This window comes from Zootoca vivipara, chromosome 14, assembly GCF_965207765.1.
Source record: "Zootoca vivipara chromosome 14, rZooViv2.hap1.1, whole genome shotgun sequence".
NCBI lineage: Eukaryota > Metazoa > Chordata > Lepidosauria > Squamata > Lacertidae > Zootoca > Zootoca vivipara.
In genome coordinates this window covers 11,068,685-11,088,539 of record NC_142597.1, presented here as the reverse complement: position 1 = coordinate 11,088,539, position 19,855 = coordinate 11,068,685, and the positions used below count along the sequence as shown (strand labels likewise).

General features: G+C 42.9%; 1 protein-coding gene across 1 annotated transcript in view; it reads right to left on the bottom strand.

Moving 5' to 3' along the window:
• Positions 1-963: 963 nt before the first annotated feature.
• NUDCD3 (NudC domain containing 3) overlaps positions 964-19,855 on the bottom strand; it is a 59,701-nt gene continuing 40,809 nt past the window's right edge. The window contains exons 5-6 of the mRNA XM_035139301.3: positions 12,196-12,384; positions 964-6,090 (exon numbers count right to left, since the gene is read on the bottom strand). Of these exons, the coding sequence (XP_034995192.1) occupies positions 5,980-6,090; positions 12,196-12,384 (300 nt within the window). The 3' untranslated portion in view covers positions 964-5,979. The remainder of the gene's footprint in view (positions 6,091-12,195; positions 12,385-19,855) is intronic.

Sequence of the window (19,855 nt, the reverse complement as noted above, 5' to 3'; positions counted from 1 at the left end):
TACACCAGTGACCGCTGTTTAACAATTAGTTGCCAACCCAGCAAACTGAAGCTTAAATTACCATAATAACCTGATCATGGCTTTGCCATTGGGACAATTTGCCTTTGCCAAGTTCTTCATAGCACATCAGCTGCTTGGATATTTGCCACAGCTCACCTTCATCGAAAGTTGCGCACAAAACTACACTGTGTGGATGAAGGAAGTGCTTGCAACTGCCTCCTATTGAACAGGCAGCTCCAGTAGGCAAAGGCTACACTGAGATTGCTTGGGATTGCCAACCCAGGGAGCACGTGTAAAAAGGAAAGGGCAGAACAGCGTGTACCACTTCATATTTCCATGCTTATTTTATCATTGGGACTAGGCAAGGCTGAATGGAGAGGACACATACTGAGCTGCTGCCCCAGGCTGACACTGACTTGCAATGTCAGTTGCTTCTCCCATAGCTAAGTGGTTGAGCACATGGCCTGTATGCAGGTTCCAGATTCAACCCCCCACGACCTGCAGTTCACAGAAGCTCAGCGATCTAGTGATGGAAAAGACCCTTCCCTTCGATCCTGGAGAACCCCAGCCAGTCCCAGTAGGTAAAGCTGGGCTTGAAGCAGCCATGGTTTAGTGATGTAAGGCAGCTTTGTATGTTCAATCCTCCTCAGTGGGACCTCTAGTTACAAAGCAGAATTGGGGCATATGTAAGAGAGGTGAATTCAGCTGCCTTGGTGTACATAAGAGAAAGAGATGAATTCAGCTGCCTTGGTTATTTTTTGAGCAGTGTGAAGAACTCTGAAAGACCTCTTTAAACACGACAACCTACGCAAGTTTAACAAATGCTGGCCCACTGGTGAGAAGATCAAATGTTGATTTTTCTTGGTGCCACAGCAGGAACACTAAACCAAACCAACAGAGAGACTGAAGCACGAATTATGGAAGCGGTTCCTTCGCATAAGGATTAATGCACGTACATGCATATGCTTTGACATCACGTTCTTTATTGCAAGCAGGTAAAGAGTGTGTGCTACAAGAAAGAGCCGATGCCAGGTCTAGAGCACTGTCCCTCGGTTCAGCAAAGACGCTAGCATCATATGCAAACTGTAGCTTGTAGACAACCAAAATGAAGGGAGTGTTGTCAGCAGCTGCCAGAGAGCACCCATTTCCAGGTGGGAGTAGGAAGAGATAGGTGGGAAGTAAAAACTAACCATGAGTAAACTTAGACCAAGCTTAAGTAACTTGAGATCCATGAAGTCATGCATTTGCAGACCTATCAAGTCCTCAACAATGCTCCCTTCCCACCCTACTTCGTTTCTGCAATGTTGCAGGATCTGAACTCAGTTGGAACAGAAAGAAAGCCTGGCTGCCAGAAGGCATAGGCTGGAGACTGGTTGGGTAGAAATGTCTCTGCTAGGAAGAAAATTGTGTTGGGAACTGTCTTCTATTTGGACAAAGCTGGCCTACAAGGGAGCCCTGCATGGAACTTTTAAGGCTTAATCGACTGGCTCAGCACAAGGATTGATTGAGAGACGAGGCACTGAAAGCAAGCGACCTTTCTCCATCTGTCCCATTTTGTGGGAAGAGGCCAGTCCCCAGTGCTTAAGTGAGCACATCTCACTTTTCTTGTTTTAGAAGAAGGCATTTTGTCTGAGCAAGGACAGTCAACTCTTTGAACATAAATCTGTAAAATGGCAAGATTTCCCCAAATACCTGTAGGACAAAAAAATAGTAGTCATTGTCTTTGACATTTCATGGCACATCTGTTTCCCCACTCCTACTTCAGCACCATACAAGTAATACAAGTAAAACAGATATTTTGAGGAAGGTTTTGGTCATTTAAAAAAGAATCCAGCACAGTTTAATACCCACTGTTCAAGATTGCAAAAAAAAACCCAACAACCAAAAAACCCTAATCCAGGTCATGCAGTCAGACTATTCTCACCATTAGGAAGCCCAACAGGGGGTCAGAAGGTTGGAGTGGACAGACCTACTGAAGCTGGGCAGGGGCTGGGCTGAGGGGATGTACAAGTCCTGAAGAAACCCATCCCTTTGAGATTTGTCAGCAGAGTCTTGGAAATGCCAGTCCTAGTCAAGCTCATTGGAACCACAAAACTCAGGGTGTTGGACACCCACAAACATTGACCATAAATCATACAAACCCACTGTGCATTAGGCAAACAACTTAGTTGATTTTAGATGCTTTAGATACAATAAAATTATTGTTTTGAAAAGGAAGGGGTCGTGTTGATCGGTGGGGTCATTCTTTCACCACCCACTTGCCTTCCTAAACAGTAGAACAATGATAGACTGCAGGTAGTAGGTCCACAAAGTGTTTGGGAAACGGAGTATTGTGAAATGCCCATTCAGAAGACAAAAGGTGCTGTGACATTCATGTTGCATGTGAGTAACAACCATCCTATTGTCAGGGACTGGTCAGTAAGCTGTGTGCTTTTCTCTCCACTTACTTTTATGCCTACAATGAAAGTCAGAATATGAATGACATATAAGCAACCTGCAAAAAAACAAAAAAAACCACCTAGCCTCCCTTTCTACAACCAACATAGACCTCGCAAGTTCTTTGTCATGGATCAAGTCATTCAAGAAAGAAACAAAACTGGGTTGTAGCCAGCATAAGTTTTACTCAGGAGAGACCTGTTGAAATTAATGAGCCTAAGTTACCCACATCCATTAAATTCAATAGGCCTACTCTGAGCAGGACTAACGCCGTCCATGATCTTCTACTTCAAATGGCAACTGATATCACTGGGTTCAGAAACAAGCATAGGCCCCTTGGGCAAATGAGTCCAGAAAACTCCTTGGACATGTGTGACTGGGATTTCTGCTGCACCCACCACACTACAGCTGAAAATTTGCCAGCTTCGGGGACAATTTTGTGGCAATGCAGCTGCTGCTCTCGGGTATAAGATGTGCTAGAAAGCACATAGCAGAAAAGCCAATCCCTGCCAAGATAAGGGTTGTTTCTCAAGTACACCATTTACTTGCATGCTACAGCACTTTGTGTCTTCTGAACAGGCTCCTGAACTCTTGTGATAGGACACGTCCCCAAAATGCACTGTATGGATACATGAATGAAGAACAGGCAAGTCTCATGTTTGGGGGAAAGACAGAAAAACCAGTAATCCTATTCCTCAAGAAAGGAAGGCAAGCAGGTGGCAAAGGGATGGGTCCAAACACCAAATCAGATACATAAAATACTATTCATTTGAGCCATAAACTGATCCAAAGTTTGTGCATGCTAGCATTTTGCCCAGGCAGATCCCGATGAGAACCTTATAGAAGCTAGTCTGTACAGTGGAACCTGTACTTACCACCATAATCCATTGCGGCGGCCTGTCCTTTAGCCACTTCTGTGCATGTGCAAACGGCAGAAGCCGCTTTTGCACGTGTGCGAATTGTGGCAAACCCGGTATTTACTTCTGGGTTTGCTGCGGTCGCGACTTGGATCGGACCCAAGTAGAGGCAGTCGTAAGTAGATGTTCTACAGTAGTTGAAAGAGCAGTAAGTTTCCAAGTTGCACAGAATTCTTTCTGTGCACTTGCTACTTTTTCAATGTAGCAAAGCCAATGAAAATAAATAAATCAATGGAACCATTTTGTATGCTCTAAGATCCACTCTCAGACACATGCACTGCTTTTCACCTCTTAATTACAAGTTCATTCTATTTTTCAACTTCAAATAGTGGGCAATCAACTATTTTACATCATGCCTGGGGTGAGTGCCTGTGATGTGGGGATTTTTTAAAAACAGCGGTCAAACATATTCCTACCATATCTGGAACAGCCACCGTCTTTACTGGTCTCTTGTGGTCAAACTTTCTTTAAAATTGTCTACGTTGAGCCGAGAATTCAACTGAAATCTTGTACTGGAGACTAGTTATCCAGTTCTCTTTTGACTTGTCTGAAGTTGTGAGGATTGTCAGTTTTGCTTATTCAGAAGCCAAGAGCTTTGTCTGGTATGTGCCCTACATCTCGCATCGAAAAGCTGATATACTGGTGGGCTCAGCTGAATTTTGCATATTATAATTCTATATTGGGTATCACAAGCACCAAGAATGTCTCAATGTACTATGTATTTTATCGTTTACTTCCCTTCCTAAGTGTAAAATAGTGGAAATAACACACCTTTATATGGCCCACTAAGCAACTATGAACAAACCTAAAATGTGTTTTACATTTTGACAAGTGATGTCGTTCTTGAAGTTTTGACTTTCTTGCTAATTTTTAATGGCAGACATGCACATGATATTATTAGTTACAGGTAGGTAGCTTGTTGGTCTGCCGTAGTCAAAACAAAATAAAAAAACTCCTTCCAGTAGCACCTTAGAGACCAACTAAGTTTGTCATTGGTATGAGCCTTCGTGTGCATGCACACTTCTTCAGATACTTCAGACGAAAGCTCATACCAATGACAAACTTAGTTGGTCTCTAAGGTGCTACTGGAAGGATTTTTTAAATGATATTATTAGATCTCGCACGGCTTCTTTTTCTATGGGTCTTATAACAATTTTTTTAAAAGGTATGGATATTGCCAGAACAATAGGACAACTTTAAGAGCCATGACTTTTCTCTTCCTCAAATGTATTTCTCGCTACCCCTGTAACAGGTTCCCAGCTATATAAGCAGAAATAAGACTCTTAAATTGAAACGGCACACCCTGCCTCCCCTGAAGCAGAATTTAGGGGAAGAGCCACTATCGTACTAAATGTGCTCATAGATTCAGATAACCTGCTGAGATGGGCCAAGTCATTGCTATCTGCAGTCATGAGCTGTCAGATAAGTTTAGCCCTTTCTTCCAATGCTATTGTCCCATCAAACCCACCCCCACCCTGCTGCCCCCACCTAAAAGGAAAGCTACATTGGCAACCATAGCATATATATTTTCTGATGAAAATAGCTGGGGGGGGGGGCAGACTGTCAGGACTGCAGTGCGCAGGGGGAGGTTAAACCTCACCCTGTGGTCCTGATTTTCCATAAACAGATCTGTTATTGTTGTTGTTGTTTTGAAAAAAAGTCAGATAATTAAATACAATTCCACACTTGCTGTATCAGCTAGTTTGGCCCTATGAGAGGAGGGAGGGAGATAAACTAATGTTCACACTCTGAAGCTTAATATCAAACACTTTTGAATAAAACTAAGAACAGACTGAGACTCACAGAGAACTGCCGCTCTCTGAGCACCAAGTCATCCAGTTACTGCAATCAGGAGAAGTCTGCCCCCCCTCCCTTATTTTTCAAATTCAATGCCAAAGCGTCACAGACCACCAGAGATCTACAGTAAAGATACAGCTATCAAGTGTCACCTTCTGTTCTGGCTCCTTTTCAGCTATTAGTCTGAGCCTGCAACATTTACCTCCCACTGCCAGGGCCTCAAGGACCAAACCTAGCAATTAAGATACGACTAAAATGACACTGATTGCAGATTGCTGGTGTTTAAAGGAGGCTGTGCTGCCTCGTGCCATTAGGAGATTGGGTTTCCTGAAAGATGGAACCAGGGACAGAAGACAGCTTCAAAGAAACAGGAGAGAATCTCGCCATCATTTGGCCAAACTGCATGTATTTCTGAAAAAGAGGTGGGGAGGAGATCCTGCCTTCAATCAACCCCCCCCTCCCCAAAGCAATCCATTAACAAGAGAGAAGAGGAAATGCTACCAGCAGCTGCTGGTTGCCGTGGTGACACAGTACGGTTTAAGGCTGCTTTTTGCTAGGCTTCCCCCACATACATATCAAATGCACCAACCTGGTGCTGGAGGGAAGGACTCGCTCAACATTGCACTTCCCTCTCCCCCCTCCCCAAAAGCAAACCCACATTCTGGCTATTTTGAAGTCCTTTGTCATTTTGCAAACAAGCCCAGATAACAAGGCAGGGACAAAGGGGCTGATTGAAATTGCTGGCAGGAGGGGAGGAGTGTGGCAGTGGCATCAGTTTCATCCTACTCCCCCCGGCAGGTAGGCGACTCTCCCATCCTCGGTGCCATCATCAAAAGTGCACTGCGCCAGGAGAGATGTTGAACATGGAGGGATCAAACTTCTGGCCTCGGAACGGGGAGCCTTCAGCATCCCAGCCCTTCTTGAGCATCTCGTGGACTTTCTGAAATTAAGACAAGAGTCATGTCACAGTCATGCAATAATATACAGAAGCCCACCAACTTGATTAATCCTGACTTGCCCGTCAATGGATCAGCTGAAAACAGTCCACTGACCGCAGCCAAGTATTATCAAATTATTCAGTGAAACCAAGAATGGCACGGTATAGCTGCCAGCTGCTCTTCCTTAAATTTCATTGCAGCACCATTTGTAGCAAAGGCAGGAGAAATGGTTCCTTGCTCTGTGGATGGGTCAGAGGGCCATGTAGCAGCATAGCCAAGATTCCAAACAGGAACAGGGGTATAAGCTTGGGGAAACTGGGCTTCTGCTTACCTAAAATCCCTTAAATGTTTTATTTCTGTTTTAATTTATTTTCTTCTTCTTCATTCTGTACCTGCAGACTAACTCTGGTGTTCCACCATTAAGAAATCTTTGATTGCCATCACACAAAGTGCCAGGAATCCTTTTGCTCCTGTGTTCCAGGGAAAAGGCCAAAGAGATATCTACACTGATAAAAGCCTTGACATTTACCGTATTGGCCTGAATATAAGCCTCACTTTTCCCCCAAATTCCGACCGTGAAAAGTTAAAGTGCAGCTTATATTAGTGACCTTACGGTATGCAGCCAGGAGTGTGGGGCAAATAGCACCAGGAGTGCGGCAAGCACATAGTTCCCCGCCCTCTACCCCAAGGCTGAGAAGGAAGAGAGCGAGGGAGGGGAAAGGCCGCCAGCAATGCAGTGCGCCCCCTGCCCCTTATGTGGCCAGGAGCAGCGAGGAATGGAGCGGCTTGTATTTGGGTATTTCCCCCCCCCATTTTAAAGGTGCAGCTTATATTTGGGTGCTGCGTATATTCGGGACAATACAGTATGTTATACATCTAATTTCATAGTTTCACAATGACAGTTAACCCATTTATTTATATAATTAGCTGAACTACAAAACCTGTTGATCACCTGTTGATAATATCTATCAAGCCACAGAACAACAAAATATTAAATCCTAAAAATGCTTTAGAAATATTATAAACCTTTTTGAAAATATTTGTGGAAGAGCATTTGCTTTGCATGCAGAAGGTGCCATGTTCAATCCCTAACACCTACAGGTAGGGATGGGAGAGAGACATCTGCCTGAAACTCTGGAGAACCACGGCCAGTCAATAAGCTAGAGGTTGACCAATAGTTGCACTCAGTATAAGACATATTCCTTATAAGCAACACAGACTTACTGAAGAATGAACCATGCTACACCAAGGTGGGCAGAGTTGAGGCTTACAATATTCCCCCCCCCCAATAGAATTCTGAGGTTCACCAACCAGAAAGAGGTGCAAAAATAGGGGGAGAGAGAAGTACCAGATTCAGAACAATAACTTGCTTCGGAAACAGCAACATACTGCACCCCATGAGCCATACAATGAAATAACCTGCATATATGAGAGTACAAATCTACACCAGAGTTACTACAGATCAGAAGTGTTAATGCAGAAATCATAAATTGGCCAACAGAGCTGTAACAAAGCCCATTTCAAAGGCAACCAATTAATACTCATTTTACAGGCAATGAACACCGAGGCTTTTAAAAAATGCAATTTTATTTGCTATTGTTAATCAATGCAGAGTCAGAAACCCTTGCTGATCCAGACTGCAGTGGGTCCCAATCTATTTTCTGCCTACCTCCAAATAAGAAAGGCAAAAGCAGATTTCAATAACTTTTTGTGCGCAAGTTCTCTGCTGGGGGCTTCCTTTTCTGTTTTTAGCTGAAAATTTTACAATTCCAGAAACGAATGTGGACAAATCAGAAGCACTCTTCTGACAGATCCCGGGCATGATTTCCCATCACATCCCAACATCCTTACAGAACTTAAAACACACACAGGGGTGTCTTAGGGGAAGGAGTGACAGTTTTAGAAGCCAGACATTGTTTTCTAACTTAAGACAGATTTTGTGATTTGTGGAACTGTTTCTTCTCAGCAAATCCTCCAGACAGAAATATGCTGAAGGTATTGGTAGAAATGTTTATTGAATTTTTATTTTCAAATTGTTTTATGCAGGTGAAGATGTTATGACATTTTGTATTTTACATTTGCTGCAAGCTGCCTTGAGCCTCATGAAACAGAGGGCACAGAAAATAGTATGCTAATTTAATCATACAAACATGGATGAGGCTTTGGATGCTAACTCTAGATTGTGAAATCATGCAGAGATTCTTCTTAAGTAGTGAAGAATAATAAACATATCATAATCAACAACAACGAATAGCTCATTATGCAACAACAACAACATACATACGTGTATTGGGAAGACCCTATTCTTACAAAGACCTCCCTAATCACTGAGTTTAGCATAATGGTTGATTGCTCCAAATGGTGCCTCCTTGGATGATAGATCAATATTGACAATTAATATAGCATTCTCCATTGTCATTCTGCATTTATGGAATTAATATTCATTGGATATTCAAAAGACTCAATAGCCTAGCTCATTTAGAGGGGCTATTAAAACTTTCTTTTTCAGCAGGCTTTTACATTCCAAGTGTGATGAGAGTCAAGTTTGGCTGGAATTATTCTCTTTGCTGTTAAAATAACAGAGCTGATTTAGTCTGTATTTTTAATGCACATTATTTGATATCATGTGCTTTAATGCATATGATCTGATATTATAATATCGGAGTCCAATTTTTTGAATTCACCAAACTGAAAAGGTTATAAATGATCTTATAAATACAACAGTATATCTTTTTACATGTACAAATATAAAGCAAAATAAATAATAGAAACATAGAATTATAGAACTGTGGAGTTGAAAGGGACTCCGAGGGTCATCTAGTCCAACCCCCTGCAATGCAGGAATCTCAACCACAGAACATCATACGTGACAACATCATTTGAAATGCCAAAGGTTTCCTATCCTTCACAAAACTGTAACAAATAGAGGTCCATATACAATTCTGTGTAAAAACCTCCAAGGAAGGAGAGTCAACTACATCTCAAGGGAGACTGTTCCACTGTTGAACAGCTCTTACTGTTAGAAAGTTCTTCCTGGTGTTTAGTCGGAATCTCCTTTCTTGTAACTTGAATTCATTGGTTTGGGTCCTTCCCCTTCAGCATAGGAGAAAACAAGCTTGCTCCATTTTCCATGTGACAGCCCTAAAGATATTTGAAGATGGCTATCCTATGTCCTCCGAGTCTCCTCTTTTCCAGGCTAAACATACCTAGTTCCTTCAATCGTTCCTCTTAAGGCTTGGTTTCCAGACCCTTGATCATCTTGGTTTCCCTCCTCTGCACACATTCTAGCTTGACAATATTCTTCTTAAATTGTGGTGTCCAGAACTGGACACAGTACTCCAAGTGTGGTCTGACCAAGGCAGAACACAGTGGTACTATTACTTACTTCCCTTGATCTGGACACCAAACTATTGGGACGCTCCCTTTGATGTTACAGCCTAGAATCACATTTGCTTTTTTGCTGTTACATCACATTGTTGAATCATGTTAAGCTTGTGGTCTACTCAGACCCCTAGATCCTTTTCATATGTACTGCTTGCAATCCAGGTGTCCCCCATCTTATATTTGTGCAGCTGGTTCTTCTTGGCTAAATGTACAACCTTACATTTGTCTCTACTGAAATTTATTTCGTTACCTTTGGCACAGTTCTACAGTTGGTTAAAGTCATTTTGAATTCTGTCTTCAGCAGCATTGACTGACCTTCCGAGTTTGGTATCATCTGCAAATTTGATGAGTATTCCCTCAATACCTTCATCCAAGTGGTTTATAAAGACGTTGAACAACAATGGGCCCAGGACAGAACCTTGCAGCACCCCACTTGTCACTTTTTTCCAAGATAATGAGGAATCACTGGAGAGCACTCTTTGAGTTTGGTTAGTCAACCAGCTACAAATCCACTTAAGAGTTACCTCGTCCAGTCCACATTTTACCAGCTTTCCTGGTATCGATGTCAAGTTCACTGGTCAGTAGTTACCTGGATCTTCTCTTTCCCCCTTTTGGTAGATGGGGACAACCATTTGCCTGCCTCCAGTTCACAGGGATCTACATCACCTGTTCTCCAGGAATTCTCAAAGATTATAGACAGAAGATCTGAGATTACATCCGCAATCTCCTTTAGTACCCCTGAGTGCAGTTCCCTTTCCACCTCTTTTCCTATGTTGGGTTTCAGCTCTCTCCCTGCATCATTTATTCTGCTATCTAAGCACTGTTTCCTTTAGGGCAAGGACAAAGTAGGTGTTGAGCAGTTCTGCCTTCTCTCTGTCACCCAGTAGGATTTCTCCATCTTCTCCACATATTTCTCCATCTTCTCCACTACTTGCTTGCTCTTGCTCTTGCTTTGAACATAGCCAAATAAACCTTTTATGTTATTTTTAACTTCTTTTGCAATTTCATTCCGAGCTTAGGCCTGCCTGACCTTCTCCCTGCAATTGTTGGCAACTCATGTATACACTTCCTTCATGATTTGTCCTTTCTTCTATTTCTTATATATGCTCTTCTTACACCTCAGCTCATCTGTAAGCTATTTGTGCAGTCTTCCACTTTCTTTTCTTGTTGGAATTATCTGTCTTTGTGCCTTCAAAATTTGTAGACTCCCTTCTCTTTGACTATTTCTGATGAGAGTGCATCATTTAGCTTTCCCTTGCCTGTGTATAATGAAACCTGAGGGCATGATCACTTCCTCCCAAGGTTCCTTGTACTTTCACTTTGTCGCTTAGTTCTTCCCTGTTGGTAAGGCCCAGGTCCAAGGGAGATTACCTCCTAGTTGCTTCTTTTACCGTCTGGGAAATGAAATTGTCAGTGAGGCAACTGAGGAATTTGTTGAGGCTTACATTCTTGGAAAAGTCTGAGTTCCAACAGATATTGGGGTAGTTGAAGTCTCCTATGACTACTATATCTCTTCTTTCTGAATGTTTGGTAATCTGCTCTAGGAAGGCATCATCCAAGTCCTCAGCAGACACCCACGGTAAGGTTGTTCCCTACAATTTTTACCCATATATTCTCAAGCTGCCTTCCACATTCCAAGTCATGCTGAGATTGAGTGACCTGTTCAGAGCACAGCATTTAGGAATGGCATTTGGTACACTCTGGTATTATTATAAAGATGACAAATCAAAAACAGAGAGCTAGTTTTGCGCCCATCTGGATGCTTTCCATATTGCTCACAACCAAAGAGCTGAAAGTGGAGTTTTATTGCCATTAGCCCTGCACTCGAAGATTACAACAATAATCATTTGGCTAATGCCATAGCACACCAGAGACACAGTTACATCTGGCAAGTCTCTCAGAGAAAGGTTATACATTAAATGTTGTACACCTAGATGCCATTTTGAGCACTGAAAACAGTGGCATTAAAATCAGGTTTGCAAATGAGTCTAGAAAATATAATTTTGTTAAAACTCGGAACGTCTCCCTGTTAAAACAGTCACCTAGATGATGTTCTTAACTGGAATTCCCCTAGTAAAAAGAAACAGAAATCAGGCAAGTGAGTATTTACAAAACTGATTTTGCTTACTACATACAAGTCCTACTTAGGATATTTGCTCCTGTATTATATCTGCCATAAAGGAAGATTTTCTGGAACTGGGTTACAGAAATTCCCAGGAACCATCTCACACAAGTAGAATTTGGCATTGTGTTTTTTGTTCTTTCTTCCCCTCAAGCTGTGGGAGGAGCCCCATGTTACCTTAGAAAGCTTACAATGGAACTGGGGGAACTGTCCTCTCCTTGAAGCCTGATTTGAAGTGATTTGAAGCCTGAGCTATGGCAGAATCAAAGTACAGTGGTACCTCTGGTTAAGGACTTAATTCGTTCCGTAGGTCTGTTATTAACCTGAAACTGTTCTTAACCTGAAGCGGCACTTTAGCTAATGGGGCCTCCTGCTGCCGCCGGGCCACCAGAGCACAATTTCTGTTCTCATCCTGAAGCAAAGTTCTTAGTCTGAGGTACTATTTTTGGGTTAGCGGAGTCTGTAACCTGAAGCGTTTGTAACCCGAGGTACCACTGTACCACAATGATCCAAACAGTCTACCTACCGCATGCACCAGATTAAGAGAAGCAAATAACTGCATGGTCAGCAAATCAAACAATTTCCTAGTTAAGAGACATACCATCTCATGGCTCTGTGGCTTTCCCTGCAGCTTTTGGTGGTAGTCAAAGGATAGCCTGTCCAGCACAGCATGCTCTTCTTCATCCACTGTAGCCATTGAACGTTCTTTATTGATTTTACCAATGTCAATCTGCTCTTCTCCTTCCAAGATGGCACTCCACCAGTATTCACCTACTTTGCTCAGGTTAATCTGGGAACAAAACAGAAGCAGCTGTAGTTCAGAGCTAGACAACCACCAGCAGCCAGACCTGGCCTAGAGAAATATGTCACAGAATCAAAGAATTGTAGATTTGGAAGGGAGCACAGGGGTCACCCAGCCCAACCCTCTGCAATATAGGAATCTTTTGCCCAATGTGGGGCTCGAACCCCCCAACCCTGAGATCTCATCCTGAGTCTCATGCTCTACCAACTGAGCTATCTGTCCTGGGAGTCATGGCTGTGTTACTTAGAGATCTTAAAGGACCAGATGAAAAGAATAACCAGAGTTCTGAGGAAAACTCCAAATGCAAATTCCTGTGCCAGAACAGAATTCAGCTGCACTTGCCATTCTAACAAGGATCTAGAAGAAATAATTTATATTATCATCATTCATCCTTTGCCAGACTAGGAAACATTTATCACACATTTGGAAACCAATTTCCCAAAAACTTTGCACATTGACCTCCCCCCTACTTAAACTATCACGAACATTTCTAACAAATGTGACACCAAGATTATTCCATTTCTTCCCAAAGGGCCTCAGCTGAGAAACAGTCTGTTTTATATGGATAAAGGTGAGTAATAATAGTTTAAAAATTACACTGCTTTATTAGCGCTTATTAGAATACTCTATGATCACTGAAGAGCTCCGTTGTGAAAGCCAGAGGAAGTGCTCAAAATTATTCTGCATACTTCAGTTTTAACTGTTGTAGATGTGTGCCATGAAATCCTAAGAAGGTATACTTTGAAGTATGATCGGTTGTATTCAGTGAGTTTTACGCACAGATTAAAAGAACGCAAGACTGGAACCTTTGGACAGAGTTCATTACCATACCCTACATCACTTGTTATTCATAGCTTTGTATAAGCTCGCTAAAGTTACTAGCCTGCAAAAAATTGCACTAGGCTGTAAGGTTCACAGCAAAAGAGGAGCAGCCAGCATGGAAACACTAGCTAATTTTAAAATACCTTCTATCAAGCGGAGTGGCAGAGGAGTAACAGAGCAAGCCATTTCTCCCTCTACTAGTCTGCTGTGCTTCTGCAGTCGTCACAGAGGAACAGGAATACCATCTTCTACGGTTAGCATGGCAACCAAGTGGGCTGGCAGACCAATCCCTCCTCTACCACCCACCCACTTGCCTGTATGGAATTCCTGGTCACTTCTGACTACTAGCCAAGTTCTTAAATACAAGGCTGAGCAGACATGAGAATCGGTATTGGAATTACATGGTGCATCTATCGCACTTTATAATAGATCACTGTATTCCTTACTTCAATAGACATCATGTGTGTTACTGTGCTAGTACTGAACATCCAGAATTTCCAAGGGAATGAATGAATCGTAGAATTGCAGAGTTGGAAGGCACCCTGGGGGTCATCTATTTATTTTTTTATTTCTATAACGCTCTATACCCGAAGGTCTCAGGGCGGTTCACATAAAGGATCACATACATAAAAATCAAAATATAACAACAACCCAATAACACACACACCCTAAAAAGAGCCAGCATTTTAAAAAGGGTATAGGATGTAGATCAGGTCAGGTAAAGGCCTGGTTAAAAAGGAATGTTTTTGCCTGGTGCCTAAAGGAGTATAATGAAGGCGCCAGGTGAACTTCCCTAGGGAGAGCATTCCACAGGTGGGGAGCCACTGCAGAGCAGGCCTGTTCTCGTGTTGCCACCCTCCTGACCTCTCGAGGAGGAGGCACACAAATAAGAGCCTCAGAAGATGATCTCAGGGTCTGGATAGGTTCTTATGGGAAGAGGCAGTCCTTGAGGTATTGTGGTCCTGAGGCATTTAAGGCTTTATAGGTCAAAACCAGCACTTTGAATTGGGCCCGGAAACTAACTGGTAGCCAGTGCAGTTGGACCAGGATCGGTGTAATATGCTCAAACCGTCATGCTCCGGTGAGCAACCTGGCTGCTGAATTCTGCACCAGCTGAAGTTTCCAATCTGTCTTCAGCGGCAGCCCTAGGTTTAACGCATTGCAGTAATCTACCTTGAGGTTACCAGAGCATAGACAACAGTAGTTAGTCTACCCCTGTCCAGATAGGGGCGTAGCTGGGCCACCAACTGAAGCTGATGGAAGGCACTCGGGCCACTGAGGCCACCTGAGCTTCAAGCGACAGCAAACGATCCAGGAGTACCCCCAAACTATGAACCTGCTCCTTCAGAGGCAGCATAACCCCATCAAGAGCAGGCAACCTCCCAGCCATCTGGTCTGAGGAAGCACCCACTATCAGTGCCTCCGTCTTATTTGGATTGAGATTCAGTTGTGGGCTCTCATCCAGTCCATTATCAAGACAAGACACTGGTCCAGCACTTCCACTGCCTCACCTGCAGATGTAAAGGAGAAATAAAGCTAAGTGTCATCAGCATACTGCTACAACGCACTCCAAACCTCCGGATAACTCCACCCAGCGGTTTCATGTAGATTTTAAACAACATGGGGGATAGAATTGAGCCCTGCAGAACCCCACAGTAGAGGTTCCACGGGGCTGAAAAGCATTCCCCAAGCAACACCCTCTGCAATGCAGGAATCTCAACTGAATCATAATAGAATCATAATATAATGCACATCATGCTTGCAAGGACATTTCAGCGCACCAAGCAGGCAGTGCTATCCTCCTATGCCCTTAAAGAGGGGGCTGTATTACTCATTTTATTTCACCAAATTACTCTGCAAGCACAGCTTAGGGGTGGTTTCAACACCTGAATTTCAGCTGTGTTATTGCCTCATCTGATCCATATAGCCAATGGGGCAACAGCAAGGCATGTCTATCTCTAGAGTCTATCTCTAGAGTGACTCCTGCGTGCCAGCAAGTCAGTTTCGATTTCAACACTAAACAAAGCACAAAACATGTAAAATCTCTCGCAGGACTATCTCAATGTACCCACCATACGCAACACGACAGGAAGCACCCCATCTGAAGCGGTATCGCTAATCCTCCCTTCCAGAGACACAATCCAAGCATTTGAGACACAATCCAAGCACTTTGATTGGCTACAAGTGACATCATGCCCAGTTTTGTATAGCCTAAAAATTCAAGGGCCTGATTAATTTGCAGAGATGATATATAGCCATAAGATATGGTGGCAAGAGGCCAAGCTTTTCAGCTATTATTGAACTACGCGTGGATACAGCCAATTGGCTTTTGGCTTCAGTCAGTAACATAATCCTCCTCCTATCTGGGCCAATATCACAGAACTGGAAAAAGGTACAGGAAAAAGCAACTAAACCAAAATCTATTGGGATGCATCCCCTCCTCTATGAAGAAAGGTTAAAGCCTTTGGTGCTATTTAATTTAGTCGGGGTGGGGGGGTGGGGGTGGGGGTAAGATCAAGGTTGGCATAAGATGTTTCTACACACAAACACTCTCTTCTTCTTCTTCTTCTTCTTCTTCTTCTTCTTCTTCTTCTTCTTCTTCTTCTTCTTCTTCTTGTAGCCAAGTAAGACTGTCTTCCATGAACACGGTTTTGGGTTTGGGACAGGTTTTTGGAAGACGCCTGTGCGTGAATTTGTTTTGTGTGTGTAGATCAGTGCATGCTGACCAACACAAAGTCTTCACAGTAAGGCTCTATTCCGATGGGAATAGAGTATCACAGCAACCGGTAGATCCTTATCTGCTGCAGCCTTCATCCGCCTTCAAAGCCTTGTAACATACGGCTTGTTATCTTCCACCTGTTCTGCCGTTGAGGACTTCATGGACCATTCTTTGTCTAGCTCCTCCCCTTTGACCTTACCGCCTTGGGTGACCCTGCTGGGAGTAGAAGACTCCCGATGGCTTTGCTCACAAGGTTCATAGGAACATGCAAGCCCACTCACCACAAAAAGGTGATGATCCTTCGAGTGAGACACACACACACAACAACAACAACAACAACAACAACAACTACTACTACTACTACTATATGAGCAGTGTGGAAAGTAACTTCTCCTCATCTCATACTACTACTAAGGAGCACCCAATAAAGCTAATTTGCAGAAGGTGAAAGCAATTTGTTTCATAACACATAGCTTGTGGGATCCATGGTCTTTCCATAAAGGACAATTGACTGATAAAGGACAGCTAACAGAATCTCCACATTCAGGAGAAGTATTGATGCTGGGTATCAGATGCTTTCCTGATGTGCATCCTACTATTGTGCGTGGAAGAGAAGGAATCTGGCTACATTAGGCAACCTTTGGGGCAGTATCTAGCAGAGCAGTCCCTTAAGTACATTGATTGGGAAATTAATATAATCTCGGCTAACTCTTGGTGGTGCAGTGCTTTGCACCAACCGAGAGAGGCACTTCACACTTTGCAAAAAAAGAAAAAGAAAGAGCTATTGCACCAAAGCCCTGCAAGTTTCTTCCAAAGTGCACAGGAGTGGGCGGGAACAAGGCTGAAACGGGTTACACTTTTAGCTGCCACCCCAGCTTGACGGGGCTGCATGGCTTGGGTGCACTTGGAGATGCAAGAATCTGTTCCATGACAACAAAGAAAAAGTAGCTTCGGAGAGACAGTCTGGCAGGAAGAGAAAACTGCTCTTTGCGAGGCTGCTGGGGAGAGAAGCAAAAAAGGTCATAAATTCCATATGCTGCAAGGAGAAGGTGAAACGAGGAGGCGAGTCACATATTCACTTAAACAACCTGTTTGTCGGCGGGGTGTGGAGAGACAGGATGCACCACAACAGCCCAGACTAAGAGAGCTCCATCTGTGGTAAAGCAATCACACCAGCATGGTATCTCAAAGAAAAGTTTGCATAAGGTGCTGGGAGTGAAAAGGTCGTCTGAGGAAGCTTGTGGGAGGACTCTTTGCCTTGGGAACTGAAACTGCAAAACGGAGGGCGTTCCAAGGGGAAATTGTTGCTTTCCTCAGAGGAACCCCAAAACATAAGATAAAATACTTTCCAAAATTGCTATTTTTGAGATTGCTGTGGTTCTAACCTGCAACATATACCTCTCCTTAAAGATCTTCAGGAACTCCATAGAATGGCGAGGCTTGCAATGTCTTTCCGCATATGCATGATGCAGCCGCATTTGTAATATTATTTGTTCAGATTGCTACTCTTTCAGATTGAAAGAATTGTAGAGATGGGGTGGTTTAGCTGTAACCCTCCAGTTGTTGCTGGACCACACAGCATGGCCAACGGTTAAGGACAACGAAAGCTGTAGCCCAGCAGAATCTGGAGTGCCACAGAAAGGCCACCAAAATGAGCAACAGTTTGGAGCGCCTTCGTGGGACACAATCGAGGTTTATGAAATTATACATAGTATGGAGAAAGTGGGTTGGGAGAAGCTTTTATACCTCTCTTTCTCTCTCATAACACTTGAACCCAATGAAACAAATTGGTAGGAGATTCAGAGCATACAATAGGAAGTACTTCATCACACAAAGTCGAACTCATTTGTGGAATTCACACTGGCTCAGAATAGTACACAATGTAGTGATGACACTGGCTCAGAATGCTTTAAAAAGGGTTGAAGACCCCCTTCCACTGATTTCAATGACATAGGCAATTATTTTTCAAAACCCAGAATCCATGCAATAGAAGAAGCCATGCCCAACTCAAGCAAGGGTTACTGCCACGACAAGTTTGACCTTTGCATCCCCATGAATTTATACCCTTCCTGCCTGCACGTTTACAAGTCACCCGCACCTAGAGTCTAACTGTAATTTGAAGGAGCCCTAGACGATTTTACTTTCTTTTGAAATTTTACAACAGTTCCAAAACGCACATAAAACAGAGCACTTGAAAATGTTCAATAGCTGAACCACTAATAATGTTCGGAGGACGGTTGAAAAAAAAAGTTGGCAATGTGGCATTGTGAAAAAGTTAGGGTTGGGCTGTCACTATTCCAACCAAATAACGTACCATCCCATCTGTAGCACAAGATGGCTCAGTACAAACCGTGGTTTGGCACTATGTGAACATGCCTTATGCTAGCATGCTCCCCCCGCTTCTCCTCTTGTGTGTTCCAATTCAATTAAGCAACTTCATCTTTCAGTCATCTAGAAGTGGGATCTTAAAACTGAGAAGTTGTTTTCGATCACCTGAAAATAAAACCTAACTTTCAGAATTTGCATGCCCTCTAGCCACTATATAGTATTATCCAATTTGGCATTTAGAACACCACTGAAAATTAATCTCCAGGTTTGCTAATACTGGTATGAAGGCTATCAGCCTTCTCTTTACGTCAGCAATCTGCCTCACCAGAGATCTGTGTGTTCTCAATTGTACTAGAGACAGATCAAAGTAACTGCTAGGTTTTGTATTTTTCAAAATATGTGGGAACAGCCATTGTTCTTTTGTCCCAGCAGCCTCTGCATCCTAAAATCAGTTTACATCTAGCAGTGAGTAATTTAATTCTGACTTAATCATGAGATTACCCTGCCCTGCTGCAATCTTTGGGATTTTTTTCTTTTGAAGTGCATACTACAGTTTGCCATTACAGCCATACCTCAGGTTAAGTACGCTTCAGGTTGAGTACTTTCAGGTTAGGTACTCTGCGGACCCGGAAGTGTTTACTTCTGGCTTCCGCCGCGCGCGCATGCGCAAAAGCAATCTGCGCACTTCGTGCACGCGCGTTTTCGCCGCTCTGGTTAAGTACTTTTCGGGGTGCGAATGGCACTCCGGAACCAATTAAGTACTTAACCCAAGGTACCACTGTATATATAAACTGGAAAGCTGTAGATCATCCACAAATCATGACAAGTTCATGCTAAAGAGAAGGGGAGAGGGAAGTGACTCAGCCTAGAGCACATTCTTCTGATAACATGGGTTTGAATTCTGAAAAAGTAATCTGGATAGCAACCTTACTTCCTCACAGCTCTTCTCTCAAATCATGCACTTCTATAAATACTATGAACTTGCATAAGGTTTTTATTCAAAAGATGTTGCCCATAATAATCTTGTCAAATCACTCCTCTCAAAGCAAATATATATATAGTGCACAGGATGTATTCTTTAGATAATTTCCAAAAGAGGACAATAAACATGGCATATTATGCACGAACATTTGGAAAGTTTTCAAATTAAATTTTTCCTAAATCAATTTTTTACTCAGCTGTTATCAGGCAGCATTTAAATGCTCAACACTATAGTTGATATTGGGGTTCCTCCCCCCAAAGTGAGCTGCTGCTGCCATTGTAGCATCAGGTGGGCTGAGTCTATTTGAACCTGTGGAATGGTTTATTGAACTGAGCCACTGGGACATTTATAACTTTTAATCTTGTAGGAGGTTGCGATTATCAATATGCTGTGATGCTCTTTTTCAGTTGTATAGTTCTGTTGACCAAAACTGAATAAAACATTTATATATATTTTTTTAAAAAAGAGATGGAGAGAGGTTTTTCACATACATTCTAACCAAGCAGGTTTTTCCCGAGAGCTTGGAAAGGGGAGAAACAAAAGTGTTGTGCCCAACACCCAGCACGGTTGCTAAAAAAAGCTCCTGTGAATTTATTTTGGTCACACTC